Genomic DNA, 25367 nt, shown 5'->3' on the forward strand with positions numbered 1-25367 from the left:
GGCCACTGCACCCCAATTCTCGGAGGCATTCCTGGTGGTCGCACTGTGGACTTTATTGGACCAGAATAAAGATACTTCACCCAATGGATGGGAGGATGTGCTCTGCCTCTGAAACAAAGTGTGCATTGCTGGAAGTGGTTGAAGAAGGGGGCTGCGGGTCCCTCGCTCATGGATACGTTGCTGAAAGAGATCCATCAACCTCATCAGGGCAGGAAAGGTGAGTGCCATGCCACATTCACCCCTCACTCTGACCACACCAAACTTGCCCAGCACACCATTCCTCAACACAAGTTGCTCCTCCACTCTTCACCTCTCACAATCGAGGCATCTCCTTACATCCTCACCTGAACAACCACCACTGACATTCACCTCCCCCCCAGCTTATTTCCATCCCTTGCAGTCACCCTGTCACCACAAATGCTGTCCCTCCATCCTCTCATTACAATCCACCTCATTCCCACACAACTCATAGAGAATCATAGAATCATAGAAATCCTACAGTGCAGAAGGAGGCCATTCGGCCCATCGAGTCTGCACCGACCACAATCCCACCCAGGCCCTACCCCCACATATTTTACCCGCTAATCCCTCTAACCTACGCATCTTAGGATTCTAAGGGGCAATTTTTTTAACCTGGCCAATCAACCTAACCCGCACATCTTTGGACTGTGGGAGGAAACCGGAGCACCCGGAGGAAACCCACGCAGACACGAGGAGAATAAAGAACAAACAAAGAACAATACAGCACAGGAACAGGCCCTTCGGCCCTCCAAGCCCGCGCCGCTCCCCGGTCCAGGATTGAATCCTGAATCCAGGATCCCCGCCCAATTTTCCAGCCTATCTACATACCAATATCCTATCCACCGAGCTGTCCCTCACAGCTACGATGCTTTGTTCATTACAACCTATTAACTCACCCCCACCCCCCCATTCCAGACCATGTGATCTCCAGGGAGAGGCAAAAACCCAGAGTGAAAAACCCCAGGGCCAATATGGGGAAAAAAAAATCTGGGAAATTCCTCTCCGACCCCCTGAGGCGATCGAAACGAGTCTAGGAGATCACAATGGCCCTGATCGGAAAATGCTTCCCAACCCTAGTCATTTCCACTTCCACGAACACCATATGAGTTCCCTGCCCCCGAGACAGGTTCCCAACTATCCGCAGTCTCGCTCTGTACTGGCACCAGCAAGATGATCATAGAATGAAGCCTTGAAACGAGAAACAAGGAACAATTAGCCCGCGCCGCTCCCTGGTCCAAACTAGACCACTCTTTTGTATCCCTCCATTCCCACTCCGTTCATATAGCTGTCTAGATAAGTCTTAAACATTCCCAGTGTGTCCGCCTCCACCACCTTGCCTGGCAACACATTCCAGGCCCCCACGACCCTCTGTGTGAAATATGTCCTTCTGATATCTGTGTTAAACCTCCCCCACTTCACCTTGAACCTATGACCCCTCGTGAACGTCACCACCGACCCGGGGAAAAGCTTCCCACCGTTCACCCTATCCATGCCTTTCATAATTTTATACACCTCTATTAAGTCTCCCCTCATCCTCCGTCTTTCCAAGGAGAACAACCCCAGTTTCCCCAAACTCCACACAGACAGTGACCCGAGCCGAGAATCGAACCCGGGACCCTGGAGCTGTGAAGCAGCAGTGCTAACCACTGCGCTACCATGCCGCCCCAACTCTGCTTTCTATTCTTGCAGAGCTCCAGGGAGAGGCAGAGACTATGGGTGCGCCCAACAGTAATGAACTCTCCAAATGCTGTGGAGAACCACACACTAAAATATTAGCGGAGTGACGGAGAACATGGCCGTCGGAGATGGAGAGATGAAGGTCTCACAGATACCTGGCAACCACAATTAAATATCACACATCCAAATAGAACACTTACTCACATTGATGCAGTGTCACCTGCAACTGAAATACAATCATCTGCACAGTGATTACTTTGAACCCTTTCCTATTGTCAGTTCTAATTCACATCTTTCATCTCCCACAGGTCCTTCACAGGTAATGCAGGAGATGGTGCAGGAGTAGGCCAAGGGGTCCTCAGGCCAGGTCGCACACCCTGAGGAAACACCGTCACACGATTCCTGCCCACCCTCCACAAGCTCAGATACACACAACACGGTGATGCCTTTCAGGCAGGTAGCCAGTTTCTCACATGGTGAGCCACACACTGCAAGTGAGCAGGAGCAGGTGTAGAAGACAAGGACAGTAGTGGAGAACACACATCGGAGGGTGTACACCCACCCCTCCCAAGCTCTGCTCAACTGGAGGCATATGCCTGAGTCTGGAATGCCCCCGGCTGGAGCCACAGCAGAGAATTGGTGACACTCTGACAACATTTCCAGGGAACTATGCACGAATGGAGAAAGATGGGAGGAGTTTGCCTCCAGCTTGAGTGGCGTGATGTCTGGGGTCTTTGCTCACCTCCGTGGAAAGAGTGACCGGCTAGCACAGCAGGCAACTGAATACATGTTGACGCTCACCAATGACCTGCACCCTCAGTCCTCAGTTTAAATAGTTTGGAGGAAAGCCTCAGATTAGCCATTCAGCGCTCTCCAGCTCTTAGTTTGCAGGGAAGTGCAGGTCAACCATGAGACAGAAGATGGCGAAAGTTGCGCATGGAAGTGAAGATGTTGCTCAAAATGTTGCCGCATTTCCCAACATTCATCCTGCTCAGTTTCAGACAGCCCAGCAAACCCATGCAATGGCAAAATGCAGAATTAAATCATCAAACAATTGCGTTTTTGCATATTTAATTTACTGACCAACCTCCCTTCACTCACAATCGAAATCCAGAGATGAAAGGATGCAGATCGGGTGCCCAATGCCTGGGTATTTATTTTTCCTCTTTAATCCCTGCACACATCTAAACTACCCCCTTAGTTTCATTTCATTGTTTCCATATTGCCTCTCCAACATGACAAGTTGTCCAAGGAACGAGGTAGATATTAACTTCCCCCTAGATCTTAGCAAGGCCCCTCAATCTATTATCAAATATTGTGAATGGCACATATTGACCAAGTCCTCTGAGCCTCACTAAAATTTGTAACTGCTCAGACTGAGCTCACGTAATCACTTCATAAACATGAGTGCATGGCATGCCTTAAGGTCGATGGAGTTCAGAAGTAGCTGTGTCGCAATCAGTGAACCGCCCTCATCTTTCTGAATGTCTTGTTAAAAGGAACGAGTGATGACAAGCGGTTGTAAAGGAGAAGCATTTTCTATTTTATACTCAATGTAGCATCAAGTGAACACTGCAAAACCCTCCTTGCTTAATTGCATTCCCAAAGGGCAGCACGGTGGCACAGTGGTTACCACTGCTGCCTCACATCGCCAGGGACCCGGGTTCAATTCCCGGCTTGGGTCACTGTCTGTGTGGAGTTTGCACGTTCTCTGCGTGGGTTTCCTCCGGGTGCTCCGGTTTCCTCCCACAGTCCAAAGATGTGCGGGTTAGGTGGATTGGCCGTGCTAAATTGCCCCTTAGTATCAGGGGGACTAGCTAGGGTAAATGGATGGGGTTATGGAAATAGGGCCTGGGTGGGATTGTGGTTGGTGCAGACTCGATGGGCTGAATGGCCTCCTTCTGCACTGTAGGATTCTATGATTCTAAGTGCCGATTTGATAGATGGCAATTGGATAAAGACAGGTAGCATGCATCTCATGTAGCAACTATTTAAATAACGAATTAAAACTTCCTAAGGACATATTGGGGTAGAAGTGCCCCCCTGTCCTATCTGGCTTCAATGTAATTGAATAGGCATGGTGGCACAGTGGTTAGCACTGCTGCCTCACAGCGCCTGGGACCCGGGGTCAATTCCCAATTTGGGTCCCTGTCTTTGTGGAGTCTGCACGTTCTCCTCGTGTCTGCGTGGGTGTGCTCCGGTTTCCTCTCATAGTCCAAAGATTTGCGAATTAGGTGGATTGACCATGATAAATTACCCATTAGTGTCAGGGGGATTAGCAGGGTAAATGTATGGGGTTACAGGGCATGGGTGGGATTATTGTCGGCGCAGGCTCAATGGGCCAAATGGCCTTCTTCTGCACTGTAGGGATTCTATGATACTCTGTGAATACTTTGTGGTGGATGGAAGTGGCAGCCCATGTGATTTTTCCCAATTTACAATACTGCCAGGATAAAACATCTGTCAGTATTGCTTTGGAGTTTATTTATTTTGGGGTAAAATGTATGGATTAGTACTCCCCAGTGCTGAGCTTCCTACACCAGGCACACATGGCTCTAATCTCAGCATGACCCACATTGATTTAATTGCTGGAAAGTTGGTGTTGAGTAAACTGACCTCAGCACCAAAATTCCCCATATTTGTCCCCCCCCTCCCTCTCCTCCTCCTCCGCCCCCCCCCCCCCCCCCCCCCCCCCACCCCCACCCGCCGAACAAAGTTGGAAGTTGGACTCTGCAAATCTAACAAACCTAGCGTTGTCACTTGTACATAACTGTGTCTCTAAGGTAATAATTGGCAAGAATCTATTGTAACCAGCTTCCCAGATGAACTGGGATGTTCTGTGTGGGGTGTCGGCTTTTTTGGAATCCATCACACGTCAGAGATGTCAACCTGTTGTACAACAATCTCAGGGAAACAGAAGACAGTCATTTTCTGCAATGCTGTGTAACCTTGGGGAAAAGTCAGTCTGAAAAACAATTATCCTCTAACTGACCTCATGATGTGCTAATTTCTGACTGGCTTTGAGACATATCTGGTCACAGCACATTTAAGTCTCGTCTAGAGAATTCAAAGACATCTTAACAGCCAAATTGTACGTTTGGAATCACATCGTTTAATGTCCTCGTCCTTCCCTAATGAAGCAGACTATCCCCCCATGCATCATGCGCAAGAGATCCAGAGGTTGGTGCAGCGTAATGAACAGAAATCCCATTCTGTCTGAGTCGCCAAGAGTTAAATTAGCCAAGTCCTTAAAAAAAAAAGCAAGAGTAAGCACACTGTACTGCAAATGCAAATTCAACTCCTGTCTGATTTTGTGAATGTAAAACTCTCGATAGGGAGGAACCTTACGGCAAGTAGACAGCAGACAAGCTGTTTTTGCATTGTGACACTGGAGACTGTTGAAAAATTTATGGTTTCATTTATGTTTTTCTTTAATCAACTGCTGGAACCAAGTGGGAATTATAATTAAAATCTAAAAGGCAGCAGGGGCCGGGGGGCGGTGGCAGGGGGGGGAGGGGGGGGGGGGGTGCGGGGAGCTGAAATTTTAAAACATAAATTATATGTGCAAATCCCCTCCATATTTGTCCTGTAAACTCAACTCAAAAGAAAAATACAGGTCGGAAATTTCCAGCCATTCACGCCGGCGGGATTTTCCGGTCCCGCTGCAAAGAATGAAGATTTGGCTGAGCGCCAAATTCTCCATCCTTGCTTGCAATGGAGGTGGAGCGTGAACAGATGGAAAACTCCAGCCAGACAGTTGAAAATACTTTTGCACTGTAACATTTTCCTTTAATTAATAACTCGACAATTTGCAAAGGATTCTGCTCTTCATTTACTTTTAATAGACGCTTTCTGCATAATGAAGATATAGTTAATTGAACATGTGCACACAAACTGAATATGTGAATGTATATATAATATAAAATATTTTAAAATTATATATTAAAATGCAAATATCGCAACATGTCAGACACTGGAAATGGCTGCTTTCCAACCAGATGTTCAGGTGCATGAGCTTCCTATTTGGAGAGAACTTCATTCATTCTTGGCTGGATCGATAACATCCAAAACCATGGCCTTACAAAGCAGAGAAATATAATAGCACTGGATTTGCTGTGAATATACTTCTTGTTAGCAGCATCGATGATACCAGGCAAAATACTGCAGATGCTGGAATCTGAAACAACAACAAAAAATGCTGGAAAATCTCAGCAGGTCTGACAGGATCTGTGGAGAGAGAATAGAGCCAACGTTTCGAGTCTGGATGGCACGCTGACTCTATTCTCTCTCCACAGATGCTATCGGACCTGCTGAGATTTTCCATCATTTTCTGTCGATGATACCGTTGATTGTTATGCCAACGATAACATTCCAGCCTTCCACCTTCCTAATGGCAAGAAGCTGCGGGTGGCACAGCGGTTAGCACTACTGCTTCACAGCGCCAGAGACCCAGGTTCGATTCCTGGCTTTGGTCACAGTCTGTGTAGAGTTTGCACCTTCTCCCCGTGCCTGCGTGGGTTTCCTCCGGGTGCTCCGGTTTCCTCCCACAGTCCAAAGATGTGCAGGTTGGGTTGATTGGCTACGCTGAATTGCCCCTTAGGGCAGGATTTTATGGCCTCGCTTGTCTCGCAACCATAAAACCCTACTCGAGGTCGACGGACCGTTCCATGGTCTGCCCCTTGCCCACTCCGATGCCCATGGCGGGCAGGACGGTAAGATTCCGGACATAGTGTCAGGGGGATTAGCAGGATAAAATGTGGGGTTACGGGGATAGGGCCTGTGTGGGATTGTTGTTAGTGCAGGTACGATGGGCCAAATGGCCTCCATCTGCACTGTAGGAATTCTTTGTTTCTATAGCAAGTCCAGTGGGGAAACGAAGTGAGAAACCTGTCAGCAAAAAGCAATGTTAGCAGGTTGGACTGGAGCTATAGTGAGAATTGTCCCTCCAAATTCTTCTGCCTCACTTTAATGCAATGCAATTTGAGTTCCACACATTCATTTTCTTCCCTTATAACTTGTTCACACTTCATTGCCACTGTCCTGCACTCTTTCTCTGATTTCAAGCCACATTGTCCAGGCAGATAAATGCTTAAACTCGAATCGTGAATAATAGTAGCATATTACAGATTGCTACTCATGCTGTCCGACTCACCATTATTGTGTGCTGTGTTGTGCCGATCATCCACTTAGAATTAGTTCTCAGCTGCCGTTGGAGACTTTCCAGGCTTTTGTTTTGTAATTTACATTGTGATGGGGCGGCGCGATGGCACAGTGGTTAGCACTGCTGCCTCACAGCACCAGGGACCCAGGTTCAATTCCCAGCTTGGGTGACTGTCTGCAGAGTTTGCGCGTTCTCCCTACGTCTGAGTGGGTTTCCTCGGGGTGCTCCGATTTCCTCCCACAGTCCGAAGGATGTACTGGTTCGGTGCATTGGCCGTGCTAAATTCTCCCTCAGTGTATCCGAACAGGCGTCGGAGTGTGGCGATTTTCACAGTAACTTTGTTGCAGTATTAACTAAGTCTACTTATGACAGTAATAAATGAACTTTAATTAATACACGGTCATATGAGTACAGTGGGAACTGACACATTTGTGGCAGAAAAGACACCGGATGGAATTCTCCAGCCGTCCACACCTGCGGTACTCTCCCTGCAGGGAACAGAAGTTTGGCTGAGTGCCAAATTTTCCGTCTTCTCTGACAGCGATGGTGAGGCGTGAACAACCGAGAATTCAGGCCAACATTGATTAGTGGGACCAAATTAACCATTTCTATGCCATTATTCTGTGTAAATTCTTTATTGAATTTTTGAGTTGCTCTAACAAGTAAAAGCTTACACGAATTAAAATAGCTCTACTTCAATCTTCTTACACTCAGCTTCTCCACTTTCACATTCCTCTCTGCCCCAGTTAAGGCTGATGTTTTGGTTGGCGAATTGCCCTTAGAAATTGTGGGGGTAGGTTCTAATCGAGTACTCACTTCCCCATAACTGGGGAGGCACTGATACAATGGTATTGTCACTGGACTAGTCACCCAGAAACCCAAGATAATGCCTTGGGTTCTGGGATCAAATCCCAACATAGCAGATGTTGAAATTTGAACTCAATTTTAAAAATCTGGACTTATAAAGTCAACTGATGACCGTGAGGTCATTGCTGGTTGTTGTTTTAAAAACAAACCCGTCAAGTTCACTAATGTTTTAAGTTAATCTATTAGTGTCAGCTGACATTAGTAGGCTGACATTAATACTTCAATGAAATTACTGTGAAAATCCTCTCGGTGCCACACTCTGGCACCTGTTCGGGTACACCGAGGGAGAATTTAGCACGACCAATGTACCTATCCAGCACATCTATCGGACTGTGGGAGGAAACCGGAGCACCCGGAGGAAACCCACGCAGACACGGGGAGAACGTGCAGACTCTGCACAGACAGTGAACCAAGCCGGGAATCAAACCTGGGTCCCTGGTGCTGTGAGGCAGCAGGGCTAACCACTTAGCCATTGTGGCACCCAGTAGACAAAATGTGCTTTAGGGAAGGAAATCCGCCATCCTTACTTGGTCTGGTAAGACCAGACTCCAGATTCACAGCAATTTTATTTTATTCATTCCTGGGATGTGGGCATCGTCGGCAAGGCTAGCATTTGATGTCCATCCATAATTGCCCTTGAACTGAGTGGCTAGACCATTTCTGAGGGCAGTTGAGAATCAACCACATTGCTGAGGATCTGAAGTCACGTGTAGGCCAGACCAGATAAGGGCAGCAGATTTCCTTCCCGAAAGGACATTAGTAAACCAGATGGGTTTTTACGACAATCGACAATAGTTTTCCGATCTTCATTAGACTTTTTAATTCCAGGTTTTTATTGCATTCAAATTTCACCATCTGCCATGGTGGGATTCGAACCTGGGGTTCCTGGAGCATTATCCTGGGCCTTTGGATTACTAGTCCAGTGACAATACCACTGCGCCACTACCTCCTTAATGGCCTATGAAACCACTCAGTTTAAGGGCTATTAAGGGGGAGGGGTAATAAATGCTGGTCCAGGTGCCCACAAACCATGGATGAGGAAAAGATTGATCTGATGATGATGATAATGCAGCCTTAAAATGAATTGGAGGATTTGTCTATAAAATGTAGAAGAATAGCATATGGAGGGGGGGTGGTGGTGGGGGGGCGGGGGGGGGGGGGGGGGTGGTGGATAATGCAGGTTTGTTGATGGCTTTTCCCTATTGTTATGGTTCAGGTTCGAAACTCCAAAGTGTTTTATGAAGCTCGCCGAATCATAATTTTTGCATTTTGAATTTGGCTAGGGTAAGCATGAGATGTTTCACTTCAGGTATGATTCAAGTGACCCACTAGGGAGCTTTTATCAAACAATGTTTATTTAATAATATAGTTAATATGTATAGTAAGAAAATAAGCAAGAATTTTTATCAATTACAAACAAGAAACAATCATGATAATGTGTAATCCTTAATGAATATATATAAGCTATTCCAATCAAAGCCAACCTCCATAGACAAAATACCCTTTTCACAACTTTAACACAGCACAGACTAATGCTCACGTGGCACTGGGATCGAGGCCATTAGATGAATTCTGCAGTCAAATGCTCTTGAGACTCAAAGCAGTTTGAAGACAAGACAGTTTCCCAAAACACCAGAGACACTCTGGTCCAGCCCCCAACAACAACAGATTTTCACCCTTCAGGAAAACAAGAATTTGTTTTCAGCGAACCAACAGAATTTTCAAAACAGCAGGGAGAGAGGGAAAACATTTCTTCTTAACTTGCTGTCCCTTCTAAAACTAAAAACTCAAACCTGCAGCTCCAAACTGAAACTAAAAATGAAATCCCTGAACCTGAGCTTCCCAAAGTATTTTCTCCTCCCAACAATGTCATCACCTGAGGCTATGAGCATGAATTTTTTTAAAAACTCTTAAAGGTACACTAAAATCACACTTTGCTATCTAGAACATTCCACTGCTGCACAGTGATTTTGGTCACAGCTTGGGGCGAGCTTTGCTGATCTGTGTGGACCTTCACCTAAATGAACTGACAAAAAATTGAACTAGGAATAACTTACACACAAACAGGTCTTTTTTAAATTTTGAAGCCAATGCTATGCAAACAGGGCAGATTTTAGGGCCCATGGGAGTCTCAGGCAATGGAGAAACAATTCTAGTAGAATCAGTTCTGAGGCAAACTACCAAATAGGCACTTCTGTTCCTCAAGCAACTTTTGTGGTGATTGTCCCTTTAAGGATCAATCGGCTGAGTATGGGTCACATGGGGAACCAATCCAGGAGCAGGATGGGGAGGTTACCATGGTAGCACAGGTTTTTGTACGCAGAGTCATCCCAGGAGCTGACTGCACCCACAAAACTGCAAGACCTGCTATTTTTTAAGAACTATTATAACACTCAAATTGGATTTGGCACAGGTTCCTTATGAAGGCTTAAAATGTGTGAGATGTGGATTGCCTAATCTCAGCTGTGACGTGCAGGCACAATAACAGATAACTTTTCTTTACTCCAAGGTGGTCAGTGGGCTCCCCGAACCAAACTGCTAGTTCTACTTGTAACACAAATGGGGAATGATATCGCAAACAGCGACCTTATCTTCAATAGCAAATATAAGTAGAGAAAATGAATTTAAACATTCACTGCACAAAGTCTGAAGGTGGAATCTTATGGCCATTCACGCCGGCGGGATTATCCAGTCCCTCTGCAAAGAATGGAGATTTGGCTGGGCGCCAAATTCTCTGTCCTTGCTGCTGCGCCAGCAGGGCGTGAACAGCCAGTAAGATCGCACTCTTGGAGTCATTGGAGCACCTATCAATTCCATGATAGCTCTATGTGGAGCAAACCAGTCAGTCTTGTGCTCTGTCCCCATTATTCTGCAGGTTGTTTCCTTCATGTATCGATCCAATTTCCTTTCAAAATCATTGATCATTTCTGTTTTCAGCTGTGAGCTCCGAGACCTTACCACTCGCTGTGTGAAAATGTCTCACTCACATCCCCTCTGCATTTCTTCCCAAAACCTTAACTCTTGTCTCAACTGGTTCTTGTACCGTTAGCTAATGGGAACAGCTTTTTCCTTCTCTACCTCATCCAAACCCGACTCATGCTTGTACACCTCGATCAAATCTCCCCACGATCCCCAATGTTCCAAGGAGATCAACACCGGCTTTCTGGCTAAAGTCCACCATCCCTGGAACCATTCTGATAAATCTCCTCTGCATCCCTTCAGGGATCTTCACATCGTTCTTCCAGCGTGGCATCCAGAACTGGATGTAACGTTCTAGTTGTGGGGGGCACAGATCGAGCAATAGCGTGCAAGCCTAAAAATTGGCTTTGATCCCACTACCTAGCAGTTTGCAATCATCCCGATCCCTTTCTAATGGCACAAACCAGGTCACGCTCAGAAAGGGCGTGAGGCCGATTAGCATATTTAAAGTAGCATTTAAATATGCATAGCCCGTTCAACACCGAATTCTCCCAGCTTCCGGGATCGTCTGACCTTTGGGCGTGGTGCGAGAACAGCAACAATCACAACTGGTCCCCACTAGCGGAGACCAAGGTGATGGCCATGCCAGAGGGCTCAAAGGCCTTTTGAAGCCCCCTGGTAGTCGACGGCATGACTGGGCAGTGCCCATTGGGCAGTGCCTATCTGGCTATGCTCACCTGGCACCCCGGTAGTGCCCACCAGGCACCCTAGCATTTCCAGTTGGGCACTGCCAGTGTGCCAAGGCAGTGTCAAGGGGATGGGCCTAAGTGGGGTGTGGGGACTGAATGGGAGCTATGCGGGGGGGGGGGCGGGGGGGGGCTGGTGGGCTATAATGGGGGGGTGCTATTCAGAGGAGGCTATGCAAGGGGGGGGGCTATACGGAGGGGGTCATGCAAGGGTTGTGCATGAAGGGGGTAATAATTGGGGGAGTGTAAGGGATCATCTTGGGAGGGCATGTTAGATGTCAGGCAGGGGGACCCTTTGGAAGTGCCCCAATGCCGGGTTGGGGAGGGGGTGGGGGAACATGCTGCCAATGAAGCAGGGGGGCCCTGACGTCTGTGGGGGAGGGAGGGGTCTCCCAGTGCACTGTGAGATTGGGGCGCCCTTGCAAATGGTGCTTGAGTGCTATGCAGCTGGCCAACTGGTGTGTTTAGGCCCCCCTCCCTCCAGTGCCAATGTGCAACTCACCATCCAAAAAAGTGACTGAGCGTGGGTATATTACAGTCCGGTGCATGCCTGTTGGAGTGGCGCAGATCGCTCCAGTATTAAAATTCTGCCCGTCGCCTAACCAGACCTTTACAAAGGTTCAACATAATTTCTCTGCTTTTCTATTCAATGACATGTGAAAGCCAAGATCCCATATGCTTTGCTAAACACTCTCTCAATGTGTCCTGCTCCTTTGAAAGATCGATGCACATGTAGCCCCAAGTCCCTCTATCCCTGCACACCCTTTAGAACTGTCCTGTTCAGTCTATATCGCACCTTTCTATCCTTCTTGCCAAAATACATCAACTCATACTTCTGTCCGTTAAATTCCATTTGCCATGAATCGGCCCATTCTGCTAACGTCTTGTTGTCGTTAGTTAATATCATCATCACTGTCTGCAACTCCTTCAAGATGGCAAATTTTGAAATTTTATTCTGTATTCCAATCTACAAATCATTTATACTTAGGAAAAAAGTAGCGATCCTAGTATTGACACTCGGGGGAACACGACTGTCTTCCATTCTCCAGTCTGAAAAATAACCATTTACCAAGACTCACTGCTTTCTGACCTTTAAGGCATGGTTTGATCCAAACTGACACTGACCCTCCTATTCCAAGAGCCATCATTTTGTTAACCCATCAACCTCTTTACGTTCCATTGTTTCACTGTTTTGGCCACTCCTAACCTCAACTCGGAAACAAACTTGAGAAAATATTTCAGCTGGAATTTTATGTTAGCTTGACCATAATCTCTGAAACTTGATTCAGTTTTGACAGTGGGTGGAATTTAAAGCTACCTCTGGGAGGCTAAGGAGAGGGTGGGATCGCAGGGGGGAGGGGAGGGCCGGTTTAACCGAGTGGGACGGCACAGGGTGGAGAGCCTATCACCCCCCCAGTGAGGTCTGAGTCTGCAAAGCATCTGATTGGTCGGCAGCACTCAAGAACCCTCCTCTTGAAGGCCCCGGCAACCTGATGGTGGACAGCAAACTGCCCGATTACTATTTAAATCACACCAGGGATCCCAGCAATGGCCACGAGGTTGCCACAGGCTCTCCAGCTGGTGGACAGGCCCACTGCCACAACCATTAAATCCAGACCAACATCAGTGTTTCTAAACCTTGACCTGGAACTTGTCTGGATTTTAACTTTAAATTGAAAACTAACCACTGCCACCTGAAGCTAAAGAGTTTTGGCATTCAAAGGTAAAGTTATACGTTAAGTGCCTCTTTCCCGAACAGGGCTGCATTAGCATGATGCTGCATGGATTATTTCTGATCTGAAGATAATGAATAATGAATGAGGGTGGCACGGTGACACGGTGGTTAGCACTGCTGCCTCATGGCTCCAAGGACCTGGGTTCAATTCCAGCCTCGGGTCACTGTCAGTGTGGAGTTTGCACAGTAAGAAGTCTCACAACGCCAGGTTAAAGTCCAACAGGTTCATTTGGTACCTGTTGGCCTTTAACCTGATGTTGTGAGACTTCTTACTGTGCCTACCCCAGTCCAACACTGGCATTTCCATATCATGTGTGGAGTTTGCACATTCTCCCTGTGTCTGTGTGGGTTTCCTCCAGGAGCTCCAGTTTCCTCCCACACTCCAAAGATGTGTGGGTTAGGTGAATTGGCCATGCTAAATTGCCTTTTAGTGTCAGGGGGACGAGCCTGAGCTCATGGGGATAGAGCCTGGGTGGGATTGTTGTCGGTGCAGCCTCGATGGGCTGAATGGCCTCCTTCTCCACTGTAGGGATTCTATGAATGAGTGTATCCAAGCTAGAATGCCTTCCCACAGTTTTCCTGGTGAGATTTGTGCAAATTCCCACTGAGCATGTGCAGGAGGCAGAATACAAACAAACAATTAACCTCCCTTCCCACTGACTCGTTTGTATAGGGCAAACCAATTCCCATGATGCTCTTTGCTGACAGCGCACATTTAGTTAATTTTATCCTCGTTGCCAGTTCAAATGCTAATTCGCTGCTCAATTCCAGTCCAGAGCAGAATCGATTAGACGGGGGAAAGAGGTGACATTATCATCAGAAAAGGACGTGTAAGCAGCAAGAGTAATTGTTTAAAATACATGGTGGCTGGTAGCAGGGCAGCTTAGGTGCTACTTCCCATTCCCATGGCAAAGGTTTAAATCCTTTTAAGTCAACCAGACAAGCGTTGTAAGATTTTCTTTCCAGTTCTCAGCTGGACATCCTGTTGCTAATGGATCATTTCAGCTGACATTGCATCAACTACAGGACACACCCTTCTGTTAGTGAAAGATGGAGCGGAGTTGGTCACAGCCCATCTTTCCCGGCTTATTGTCATTTTTTTTCCTCTCTAAAACGAAGCTGGCGCGTTCTCATATGTGGACAGACATCAGAGTGTCGGGGCTGTGAAAAGAGACCTCGTCATTTGGGAAGACGGTTTTATTACAAATCACTGGTTAGGAATTAGGAGGCAGAAAAATTAATTATTTTTGACAGCTCAGAACTGAGCTTGAGTTGGCAGGGTCAACCAGCACGTCAGCCAAATCAATCTATCTCCTATTGGTAGGAAGATAACAGTAGTATTGTGAAAAACCAAGCTGTGTTGAAGTTAAGTTTTATAAATGCTGTGCTGCTGTGTGCCACATTTTCCTGAGATCAGCTTGGTTTTTTTTCAGGTTAGATGCGGCAGAGAATCTGCCAAACGGGAGTGAAAGTGCTGAAAGGAGGGAGAGCTCAGATCAACAGAGGATCTACCGGGATATCTGGAACCTTCGAGCTTCCCTCGAGCTTTACATATCATCGGACCAGAGCAGCAACGATAAGGATTCGGTCAGAAGCGACGCGGAGAGCGTATGCTCGACGGGCGGCCTGCCCAGTACCCTCTCCCAGGACACAGCCGACGAAGCCGAGGATCTTGAAGAGAAATCCGTAAGCAAGCGGGCCAAGCAGGATAGTGTGGAGTCAGAGCGTGGTAGCGACAGCGAGGCCAACACGAGGAAGCTGCTGCAGATGGACAGCGGCTACGCGTCCATCGAGGCTCCCAGCAGAGCGCTTGAAGAAAGAAGTGAAAGTGGAACAAAGAACAAAACTGCTTCAGAGAAAAGAAGGTTCTTCACAAGCTCTGGGCGCAAAGGGACTGTCTTTGAAAGTTATGATGCAAAAACCTTGAGTGAAGAGGTAGAGGAGGAAGGAGCAGTAGGTGGTGAACTAGAAAGTCCCATTGGGTGGTCACCATATGGCCAAATGTTTGTAACCAGAGACTATTTACATAGACGGGATTACAGTATTGATGAGAAAACAGATGCCTTATTCAATGAATTTCTCCGGCATGACCCTCAATTTGATGATTCGCCACTGAAATCTAAGCACCGGTCTCGTATCCATCTACGCAAGCAATGGCAGAGAACCAAGCAATACAGTGATCCAGGAATCCGTTATCCCCCCGCACTGGAACGGCACCGAACGCCTCTACGCAGAGGCGACAGCGTGAACTATCCACTTGACCATCGATACCAGAGCACCCTGCCACGCATTGTCAGCGCCACCGATGAAGAACCAAGCGAGAGTGGCCAGGAACCCATCAAATCACCAACGTCCAAACACTCAGAGGCAGACCCCTCAGGCTCGGAACACACCGGCCTTGAGGAAAGAATCCAAATAATCGAGGAAGAGGCGACCGAGCAAGGAAACGTCATTGACCAAACTGAACAACCAGACCAAACAGACATCCCGCAGTCCTTAGGTCAAATCAGTGGCTTCACAGAGACACATAGTTCCACAAACTTTGCATATGGGCCTCAGATGATAGGGGCAGACCCCATAGACAAATTAACTACTAGCATTGAAGACAGGCTGTATACCAACCTTAAGAAATCAAAAGAAAATGTTGATTATATAGTAGCTGTCACACATGCTTCACCGGACCACAGCCCTGTTTAGCCTTTTGTTTTGTCATGGAAGAAGGGTTACTCACAATTTTTGTGTTTTTTTTGTAAAATTCTCGCTCGTCTTTACTATGAGACACTCTGGACAACCACACAAAGAATGTTTGCTGCTATAAACACGACATGCTTCATGTTTCTTTCCATCAAAGAATGTTTTAGATGTCTGTGGAACTTGAATCCCTAGTACATATAAATGTTTTATTAGAGAAAAAAAATAGCTTGCTTTCTTTTAAAGAATGAATGAATGACCTGGGGAAGCTTTAGACTCGAATCATTTTGCCTGTCATTTTGTTTCTGTATTTCCGAAAATACCCTTCAATGTTTTTAGCATTTGAAAAGAAAATCAAATCAACCCTAGATGAATAGCCTTGTACACCAGAAGCTTCCTGTTCTGAGAGTGGGCTGCATTGCTAGATCTGCATGCATACTTTTCATTCTTAAGAATAGCGTTACAGAAATGATTCCTCTACAATTGCAGTTCTATATTATAATATCATTATCGGTGCAAGTAACTTAGACTTTTTGAAGCTTTTTCAGATTTTTATAAAATATAATTTTCTCCCCTAGACTTTGGATTTCAGTGGAGTTGAGTTGTAATCATCGTTCTGTGTCCTGGTTTGTGAATTAGAGAGCAAATTCCTAAAAGCATTAAACAAGATGTGCACATTTCCTCAAATGTAGAAGTGTCTGCTGTAATTTTATCTTTGAACACAAACAGTGCTATTTTGTATTTAACTATGGGCTCGGCGCAATAAATGGACAACTTTTTTTGTTTCTGATTTCAATTTAATTCTTATAGAAATCTTGTTTCCAAAGGCTTTTACTAGATTGGCTCACACCAATCACTTTGCACTCAACGTTCAAACAAGGTGGCTACTACATATGCCAGGAACTAGGTATCTATGTTATGTCTTTAGGCTATGTTCACAATTACTAATTATATAAAAATAGTTTTATAAAATATGTATGTGTTATTATATGACTCACAAAGAACTTCTTACAAAGACATTTTTCCTGTTTTTATTTTTGTGTATCTGAACTGTAAAAACAGCCCTGAACAACCGTCCCATTGGGTTTCTTCTGCTTTCCATGTTAATATAAATAAATTCTTTTCTCATTCAAAACAAAGACTTTTTGGCGTGACTTGATTGTAACTCACTTTCAGAAGAAACATGGTTGGGGAAGTGCAGGGAATCTAACTCCAGTTGCTCTGATGAACTTGCCCCCCCTATAACAAACACTCTGACAGAAGTCATTCTATTAACCTAAGGCACACACCAGATGGCACATGTGATGAGTCAGATTTTGTACTGTCATTCTTTGTCTGGCCATAACACTTTTTAATCTAGAAGATCCCCCCTCTCCTCCCCCAACTAGCTGGGCAAGAATGTCACCTCACTGGATTTGTGCATTGTGCCCTTTCCTGAGAACTCTAAGCAGTGCTTGCGATCTCGATAATTTTCCAGACAGCCTGATCCAATCTTATTCACCATTTCAAAGTCCAAAGTTTCAGAAGGTATATTCTGGTCCAATTGACATCAGCTAGCATTCTTCGACCAGCCATTCATTACCAAGCAGATTTTGTCACAACGCAGAATGTTTACCAGGACTTTATTATGAGGCCTTTCATTGATTCATCATTAAAGTTCATCACTTAGAGGTATATAAGATGATGAGGGGGATAGATAGAGTGAACGTTCAAAGACTATTTCCTCGGGTGAATGGAGCGGTAACTAGGGGGCATAGCTATAGGGTTCATGGTGGGAGATATAGGAAGGATGTCCGAGGTAGGTTTTTTACTCAGAGAGTGGTTGGGGTGTGGAATGGACTGCCTGCAGGGATAATGGAGTCAGAAACTTTAGGAACATTTAAGAAGCTATTGGATAGGCACAAGGAGTACTTCGGGATGATAGGGAGGAAATAGCTTGATCTGGGTTTCAGACAAAGCTCGGCACAACATCGTGGGCCGAAGGGCCTGTTCTGTGCTGTACTGTTCTATGTTCTAAAGCGAAGACTATGGTCTCTTTCTTGGAAAGTACACCCATCTGCAATTACCATGTGATTCTTCCAGTGCTACACCCACACTACATGGGTCTCAACCATGGCCCACTATTAGAATGGTCAAGCTACACTCCCACTACTGTCCTTCAGAAAGAACTACCTCGCTCTAACTTTAAGAACCGGTGCTTGAATGATTAATAAACACTCAGAAAACAAAGAGTCGTGTCAGTCCATCCAATGAGGTGTAAGATTCATTGGCATTGGGGGATGATAATGACACTATGGCTGGAATTATACTGCCTCGCCCGCCACGGGAATCGGAGCGGGTGGTGGGCACAGCAAGGGAAGGTCAGTTGACCTCAGGCAGGCTTTAACGGTTTCGGGACCAGCAAGGCTGTACAATCCCGCCCTGTATGGCACTATTTACTTTGTCTTTTGTTGTAAAATGATGTCATTTAAACAGGCTAACTTTTTTTCTTTCCAATACTTCATATCCCAATTGCTTTATTTGGTTTAATTTATATCAATCAATTTGTATCATTTATAAAACAGAGACATTGACCATTTAAAATAATTGTGCAATGCCTTTCTAAACAGGGAAAATAATGTGTGAATCTGTTTCAGGTTGACCAATGAATACAGTCAATAGTCATTTCTAAACTTACGTTTCTGCTTTTGTACTCCTCATTGTTAATATTTACATTTATATACAAAAATTATCAATGTAATTGACACCAGCCTTTGCAGACAAAGAATGATTTGGGGGGAAAAAATGGTATAAATTGCAATGGTGGAATCTTAATTAATCATTCTCCAACTGTTTGCGTTCTTGATTCTGTACCGGGCCTTTTGCTTCAGGTGTGTGTCTCACAACTGGAAACCAGCAGTTTAATATTTTCAGAATGCTTAAACTAAATAGTTCACTCACAATTCATATTGATGGAAGATTTGAAGGCCAATTTTCATAATCTACCAGGGGAAAGAGAAAGGTCTTCATTAGTATAAGTCGAGTATCCTTCATCCGAAATTCTCGGGGCCAATTGCATTTTGGATTCCAGATAATTCTGTATACCGCGTCTAAGCCTAGGCAAGATTACATTACAATGGTTGAAGCCTAGGCAAGCTATAGCCTACAGTCAAACAAAATGGCCAGAAAAGTAACATGTACCGCTGAATAACAAAGGCCAGGTGCATTGGGTGAGGTTTGTGTCAGCCCGAGCCACAGACTTGCCGTACTAGAGGTCAATGAGGTTTTTAAAAAAGTACAACTTCTGAATGTCTTTGGTTCCGGATTTATGGATGAAGGATATTCGGCCTATATAGATAATCAAAGTTTGGAAATTGGGTCACTGCCTATGGAAAGATTTAGGGGAGAATTTTCCTGTCCCGCCCGCCACGGGAATCGTAGCGGGCTTGGGGGTGGGGGGGGGGGGGGGGTGCAGTTTTGGGACGAGCGCAGTCGGAGAATCCCACCCTTAGGCCGGAATCTTACCACCATTCATGCCAGTGAGATTTTCCCATCCCGCCGCAGTGAACGAAGATTTGGCTGGCCACCAAATTCTCCAACTTCACTGCAGCGGGAGCGTGGCATGAACGGCTGGTAAGATCCCGCCCTTAATTTCAAGATAAGGTGAATATGATTAATGATCCGGGGATTTGTTGACTACAGGGTACAGAGATTGTTACGCGCATGAAAAATGGATGCAACAAGAACCAGTTTAGAAATACGGAGGCCCAAGCTACAAACATTAGGCAAGATTCCAACTGGCATCATAGGGCAGTGAGTAATCATTCTTAAAGTGATAATGGGGGCTGATCAAAAACTAGCTTAAAAACCTGAGGTATTTTATAATGAGAGAATGGACAAGCTGGAGACTTGCATGCAAACCCTCAACCGATTCAATTTTACATTCACCACATCTTCAAAGTAAAATATTCTCATGTTAGGAAGTGAATTATTATTTTTGAAATGCCACCACGTACGTAGTTATTTTTATTCACTCTTTGGTTCGCAAACACTGTTGGTTGGGACCAGATGGTCAATTTGCATATCAATGTAAGTATCAATGGGAACTGCAAACTGTAAAGCACCTTGTAACGAATCTGACAGCATCAGATCAGGATAATATTCTGTCTGGAGAAAACTAAAGACAGGAATAAGAAAGGAACAGCTATAGGGTGTCTGCATAATCAGATGAATGCTCATATTAAATCTGCAACATAACCATCACTTAATCCCCTTCTCTGCCCAATATCTTTGCCTTCTTAACAAAGTATTTCCTTCAATTGGATGGCATGATAGCACAGTGGTTAACACTGCTGTCTCACAGCGCCAGGGACCTGGTACGATTCCCGGTTTGGGTCACTGTCTGTGTGGAGTTTGCACATTCTCCCCGTGTCTGTGTGGGTTTCCTCCGGGTGCTCCGGTTTCCTCCCACATTCTGAAGGACATGCTGGTTAGGGTGCACCGACCCGAACAGGCGCTGGACTGTGGTGACTAGGGGAATTTCACAGTAGCTTCATTGCAGTGTTAATGTAAGCCTTACTTGTAAGCCTAGTAAATAAACTTTTTTCAATAATTAATTGGAGAAGCATTTTGCGACATTCCAGTTGCATTATAAGCTGCTATTTAATGCAAACATTTCCATTGGAATGAAACGATTTATTTTGCCTCAACTCTTGGAGTCTTTTATGGATGCTGATTGTGACATGCAGTCAAATGCAATAGTTTTAAACTGCTACATGTGTGATAGGGGTAATGTTTCAAAATTTGGGAAGTTATTTTTGTATACTTTGGGTTTTACCCATTAAATTTGTAATAATCAGAAAATGGCAATAATTTCAATTGTATTTTGCTGCAGAACTGACAGTTACCTGATTCTCTTGTTTCCCCTCCCTTCAGGTCCCTGAGTTTAAGCTGAGTTTTGAAGGAAATGAATGGAAATGGTTCTGAAGACCTGCACAGTGAAACGTGCGCTTTTCCAGTTTTCGTACACAGCCTTCTCAGTCTGAATGGTTAGCGTCTCTGCAGGAGAAGAGAAAGCAAAGGCGCCAAGGTGTAAATCGCACGAGGAACTCACAAGCAACGTTGTGCAGTGTACCTCATCACCCAGGTCACTGGGACATCAACTTTCGGGAGAAAACTGACTGAACCGGGGGAGAGCACCACTCGCAAGCTGTTGCGAATCCTTCATCTCCCTTCAATCAAAATGGGATTCGACTCATCCAGCCACTGTAAGCCAGTAGCCTTGCTCGTTACCTTCAGGCAGTAATTGTACAATAATCGTGGCATTTGTAACTCGAGTTTGTGGCTGCTGCTGCTGTCCCGTGGTCGCCATGTAACAAAATTAAGCAAATGCTGGATCGTGTAATGTTGTGTTGTCCGCCATATTGTTTCAGATTGTAGATGGTATCGTCAGAACTTTCCTGCAAATCGCATTTAGTCCATTGATGGTCATTCGAAGCATGAGCAAAGGCAACACTTGTCATTGAACTGAATGACCGTGGACAACATCTCCCACATACCAATGACAAGTTGAGGTTGGCCTAGTTGTGCTCGGCAGATGTTTCCTTGTTGACAAATGTAGCTCCAGGTTGAAGCCGTTGTTTTTTCTTTCAGTCAGAAATTGTTGTGCTTTTGGATTTCCTCCAAACTGATGCTACTGTTTCAGTTCGGAGCATTACAGTATCCTCTGTGTGTCCCTTTTGTCTCCAATTCTTATATCCCTTTCTAATTGTTTTGTTCAGATACAGGCATGCCGTTCGTTGAGGGGTGGCGAGAAAGCCACTGTTTTTATCTTGAAAATCAATAAATGCTGTTTTCATTCAATGTGTTATTTGGCTATACTTTAACCTCACAGACTGGTTGGAACAACATCAATTCAGATTTATGGAGCACAGAAACATAGAATCCCTACAGTGCAGAAGGAGGCCATTCGGCTCATCGAGTCTGTACTGACCACAATCGCACCCAGGTCCTATTCCTGTAACCCCACACATTTACCCTGCTAATCCCACTGACACTAGGGTCAATTTAGCATGGCCAATCAACCTAACCCGCACATCGTTGGATTGTGGGAGGAAACCAGAACACCCCTATGAAGGGCAGTTTTTTCACACAGAGGGTGGTGAGTGTCCGGAACAAGCTGCCAGAGGTTGTAGTAGAGGCGGGTACAACTTTGTCTTTTGAAAAGCATTTAGACAATTACATAGGTAAGATGGGTATAGAGGGATATGGGCCAAATGCGGGCAATTGGGACTAGCTTTGGGGTTTAAAAGAAAGGGCGGCATGGACAAGTTGGGCTGAAGGGCCTGTTTCAATGCTGTAAACCTCTATGACTCTGTGACCCGGAGGAAACCCACGTAGACACGGGCAGAATGTGCAGACTCCACACAGGCAGTGACCCAAGCCGGGAATCGAACCAAGGTCCCTGGTGCTGTGAGGCAGCAGTACTAACCACTGCGTCACCGTGCAGGAAAATCATCCAATGGTGCTTCGCACAGGTTTAAACAGACAGTAATCCATCCTGAGGAGACTTTGGAATGGGTGACTAAATATTTTGGCCAGAAATTTCCTGGCCTTCCGCGGCATGTTTTCCGGCAGGGTATTCCGGTCCCCCCGAGATCTATGGTGTTTTATATGGCTCACCTGCCCCACCGCCGCGGAGCCCATCTTGGAAAGTCATCTTCAGCAGGGCTGAAAGATCCTGCTGGGGGAAGGGTTGGAAAATCCCGCCCTTAGTCAAGAGATTCTTAAAGAAGGAGAATGAGAGGGAGGGACGGTGAGACTTAGGAAGTGAATAGAACTGCGAGCTTTAACAAGCTATAGGTATGGCCACTAATGATGCAGTGCAGGGAATCTAGATGCACAAATGGCCAGATTTGAAAGAACACTGCATTCACTGAGAGTTGTAGGGTTGGAGAAGGCTAAATGATATTGGGGGTGCAGTGGCATAGTGACATTATCACAGGACTAGTAATCCAGAGACCCAGGGGATCACTCTGGGGACTCAGGTTTAAGTCCCACCACAGCAGATGGCGAAATTTAAATTCAATAAAAACAATCTGGAATTGAAAATGATGACCGTGAAACTATTGTTGTAAAAACCCATCCTAATAACATATGGGGAAGGAAATCTGCCTTCCTCACCTGGTCTGGCCTAGCAGACTCACAGCAATGGGGCTGACTCGTAAAATACCCTCTGAAGTAGCCTGGCGAGCCACTCTGTTCAGGGGCAATTACGGATGGGCGATTAAATACTGGCATTTCCAGCAACGCCCACATGCCATGAAAGAATGAAATAAAAAATAAGATAGGGAGGGAGAAGACCATGAAGGCTTTTGAACACAAGGGTGAGAATTTTAAACTTGTAATTTCAATTACAGGTTAGAAAATGTCCCAGTGGACAGTAGCAGTCGGTCCCGATGCATGGAAAATAAAATTCCAATAACTGCTATAATCCCACAAGTGGAGTTGGTGATCACAGCTGCTGTGCAGATCAAAGGCAGAATAGGAAGGAAGGAAGGATCTAAGAGGAGCTGCAATTGACGCAATCGTAATTGCAAGACTTCATCTCAGTAAGAGAAAAGATGCAATTGGAAGATTCTTTTTAAAAGTAAAATCTGATCTAAAACAGCATTTATTTCAGCTAAAGCACCTATATCCTGACATCAAAATAGTACCTGACAATCGCTATGGTTTAAAGAATGCAGTGAATCCTGATCCCAACTAATACAATGACAATAGAAACTGAACATTGTAGATTTCTACAATCCATACCTGTCAATATTACTCACAATCATTTTGTCAAAACATGTCACTAACAATGTAAATTATGTGGCTTTTCTTGAGGGGATTGAAATTCACAAGTCAAAAAGTGATGCTTCAGTTGTATTGAGACTTTGGCAGACTGCAACAAAATCACTGCTTTAGGCACCAAACTTCACAAAAGATATACTGGCCTCTGACATATAGAACATAGAACACTACATCATAGTAACATAGGTCCTTCAGCCCACAACATTGTGCCAAACATGATGCCAAATTAAACTAATCCCTTCTGCCTGCCCTTGGCCCATATCCCTATGCTGTGAGTCTGCATAATCATGGGCAACATAAAAGCCCCTTAAACGCCCCTATCGTATCTGCCTCCACCACCACCCTGGCAGCAAGTTCCAGACACCTACCACTCTCTGTGTAAAAAACTTGCCCCTCACATCTCCTTTGAACTTTCCCCCTCTCATCTTAAGTGCATGCCCCCTTGTAATCATAGAAATCATAGAATCCCTACAGTGCAAAAGGACCCATCAAGTCTGCATCAACCACAATCCCACCCAGGCCCTATTTCCATAACCCCACATATTTACCCTACTAATCTCCTTGATACTAGGGTTAATTTAGCATGGCCAAACAACCTAACCCACACATCTTTGGACCGTGGGAGGAAACCGGAGGAAACTCAAGCAGACGCAGGGAGAACATGCAAATTCCACACAGACAATGACCCGAGGCCAGAATTGAACCTGAATCCCTGGCACTGTGAGGCACCAGTGCTACCCACTATGCCACCGTGCTGCCCCATTGTATTAGACATTTCAACTCTGGGAAAAAGATTCTGACTGTCAACCCTATCTATGCCACTCATAATTTTATAGACTTCTATCAGGTCTCCCCTCAGCCTCCAGCACTCCAGAGAAAGCAACCCTAGTTTGTCCAGCCTCTCCTTATAGCTCATACCATCTAATCCAGGCAGCATCCTGGTAAACCTCTCCTACATATACTGGTAGAGGTACAGTGAATATCAGAATGACACCAGAGCTTAAGTAGTTAAATCAGAAAGTTGAATAAACCTGGCTTGTATTTGTATTCATGATGTGGAGATGCCGGCGTTGGACTGGGGTAAGCACAGTAAGAAGTCTCACAACACCAGGTTAAAGTCCAACAGGTTTATTTGCTACCAAATAAACCTGTTGGACTTTAACCTGGTGTTGTGAGACTTCTTATTGTATTTGTATGACAGTAGAAAGTTTTTTTTGGGGGGGAGGGGGAGGTGTAATGGTGAACTAATTGAGAGATTTTAAATGATTAAGGGATATAGAGAAACTATCCATGCAAGTGGGGTAACCCAGAAAAAGATGGCAAAATCTTCCAGTAAGAGATAGACAATTTAGGAGTGATGTCGGAAAGCATTTTTACCACACAAAGGTTAATGAGAATCTGGGACTCAGTCCTCAAAAAGGTTGTGAATTCTGGATCACTCAATATCTTTAGTTCAATTCATTTTGATTATGTATAGGTATAAAGCAATATGGAATGGAGTTGAGATTTAGATCAGCCACGATCTAATTATATAGCGAAACAGGAGCAAGGGGCTGAATGGCCTACTATTCTTATGCTTTTATCTACGTTGCAGTGATTAGTAAAGAAATTCACTATTAACCCTGTTGCAATAATCTACTCATTGGATTTAAAGCAGCACCGTTCTACAATTACCAAATTGCCTTTGAATGGCACAGACCAAAAGTAACTTGGAAATGGA

The 25367-nt window shown here is 45.2% G+C and overlaps 1 protein-coding gene across 1 annotated transcript in view; it reads left to right on the forward strand.

The window, feature by feature from the left end:
* The window catches only part of cbarpb (CACN subunit beta associated regulatory protein b), a 195478-nt gene extending 179655 nt beyond the window's left edge, over nucleotides 1–15823 (forward strand). The window contains exon 9 of the mRNA XM_078198020.1: nucleotides 14560–15823. Within this exon, the coding sequence (XP_078054146.1) occupies nucleotides 14560–15823 (1264 nt within the window). The remainder of the gene's footprint in view (nucleotides 1–14559) is intronic.
* Nucleotides 15824–25367: the final 9544 nt, after the last annotated feature.

The sequence above is a fragment of the Mustelus asterias genome, chromosome 26 (assembly GCF_964213995.1).
Source record: "Mustelus asterias chromosome 26, sMusAst1.hap1.1, whole genome shotgun sequence".
Taxonomy (NCBI): Eukaryota; Metazoa; Chordata; class Chondrichthyes; order Carcharhiniformes; family Triakidae; genus Mustelus; species Mustelus asterias.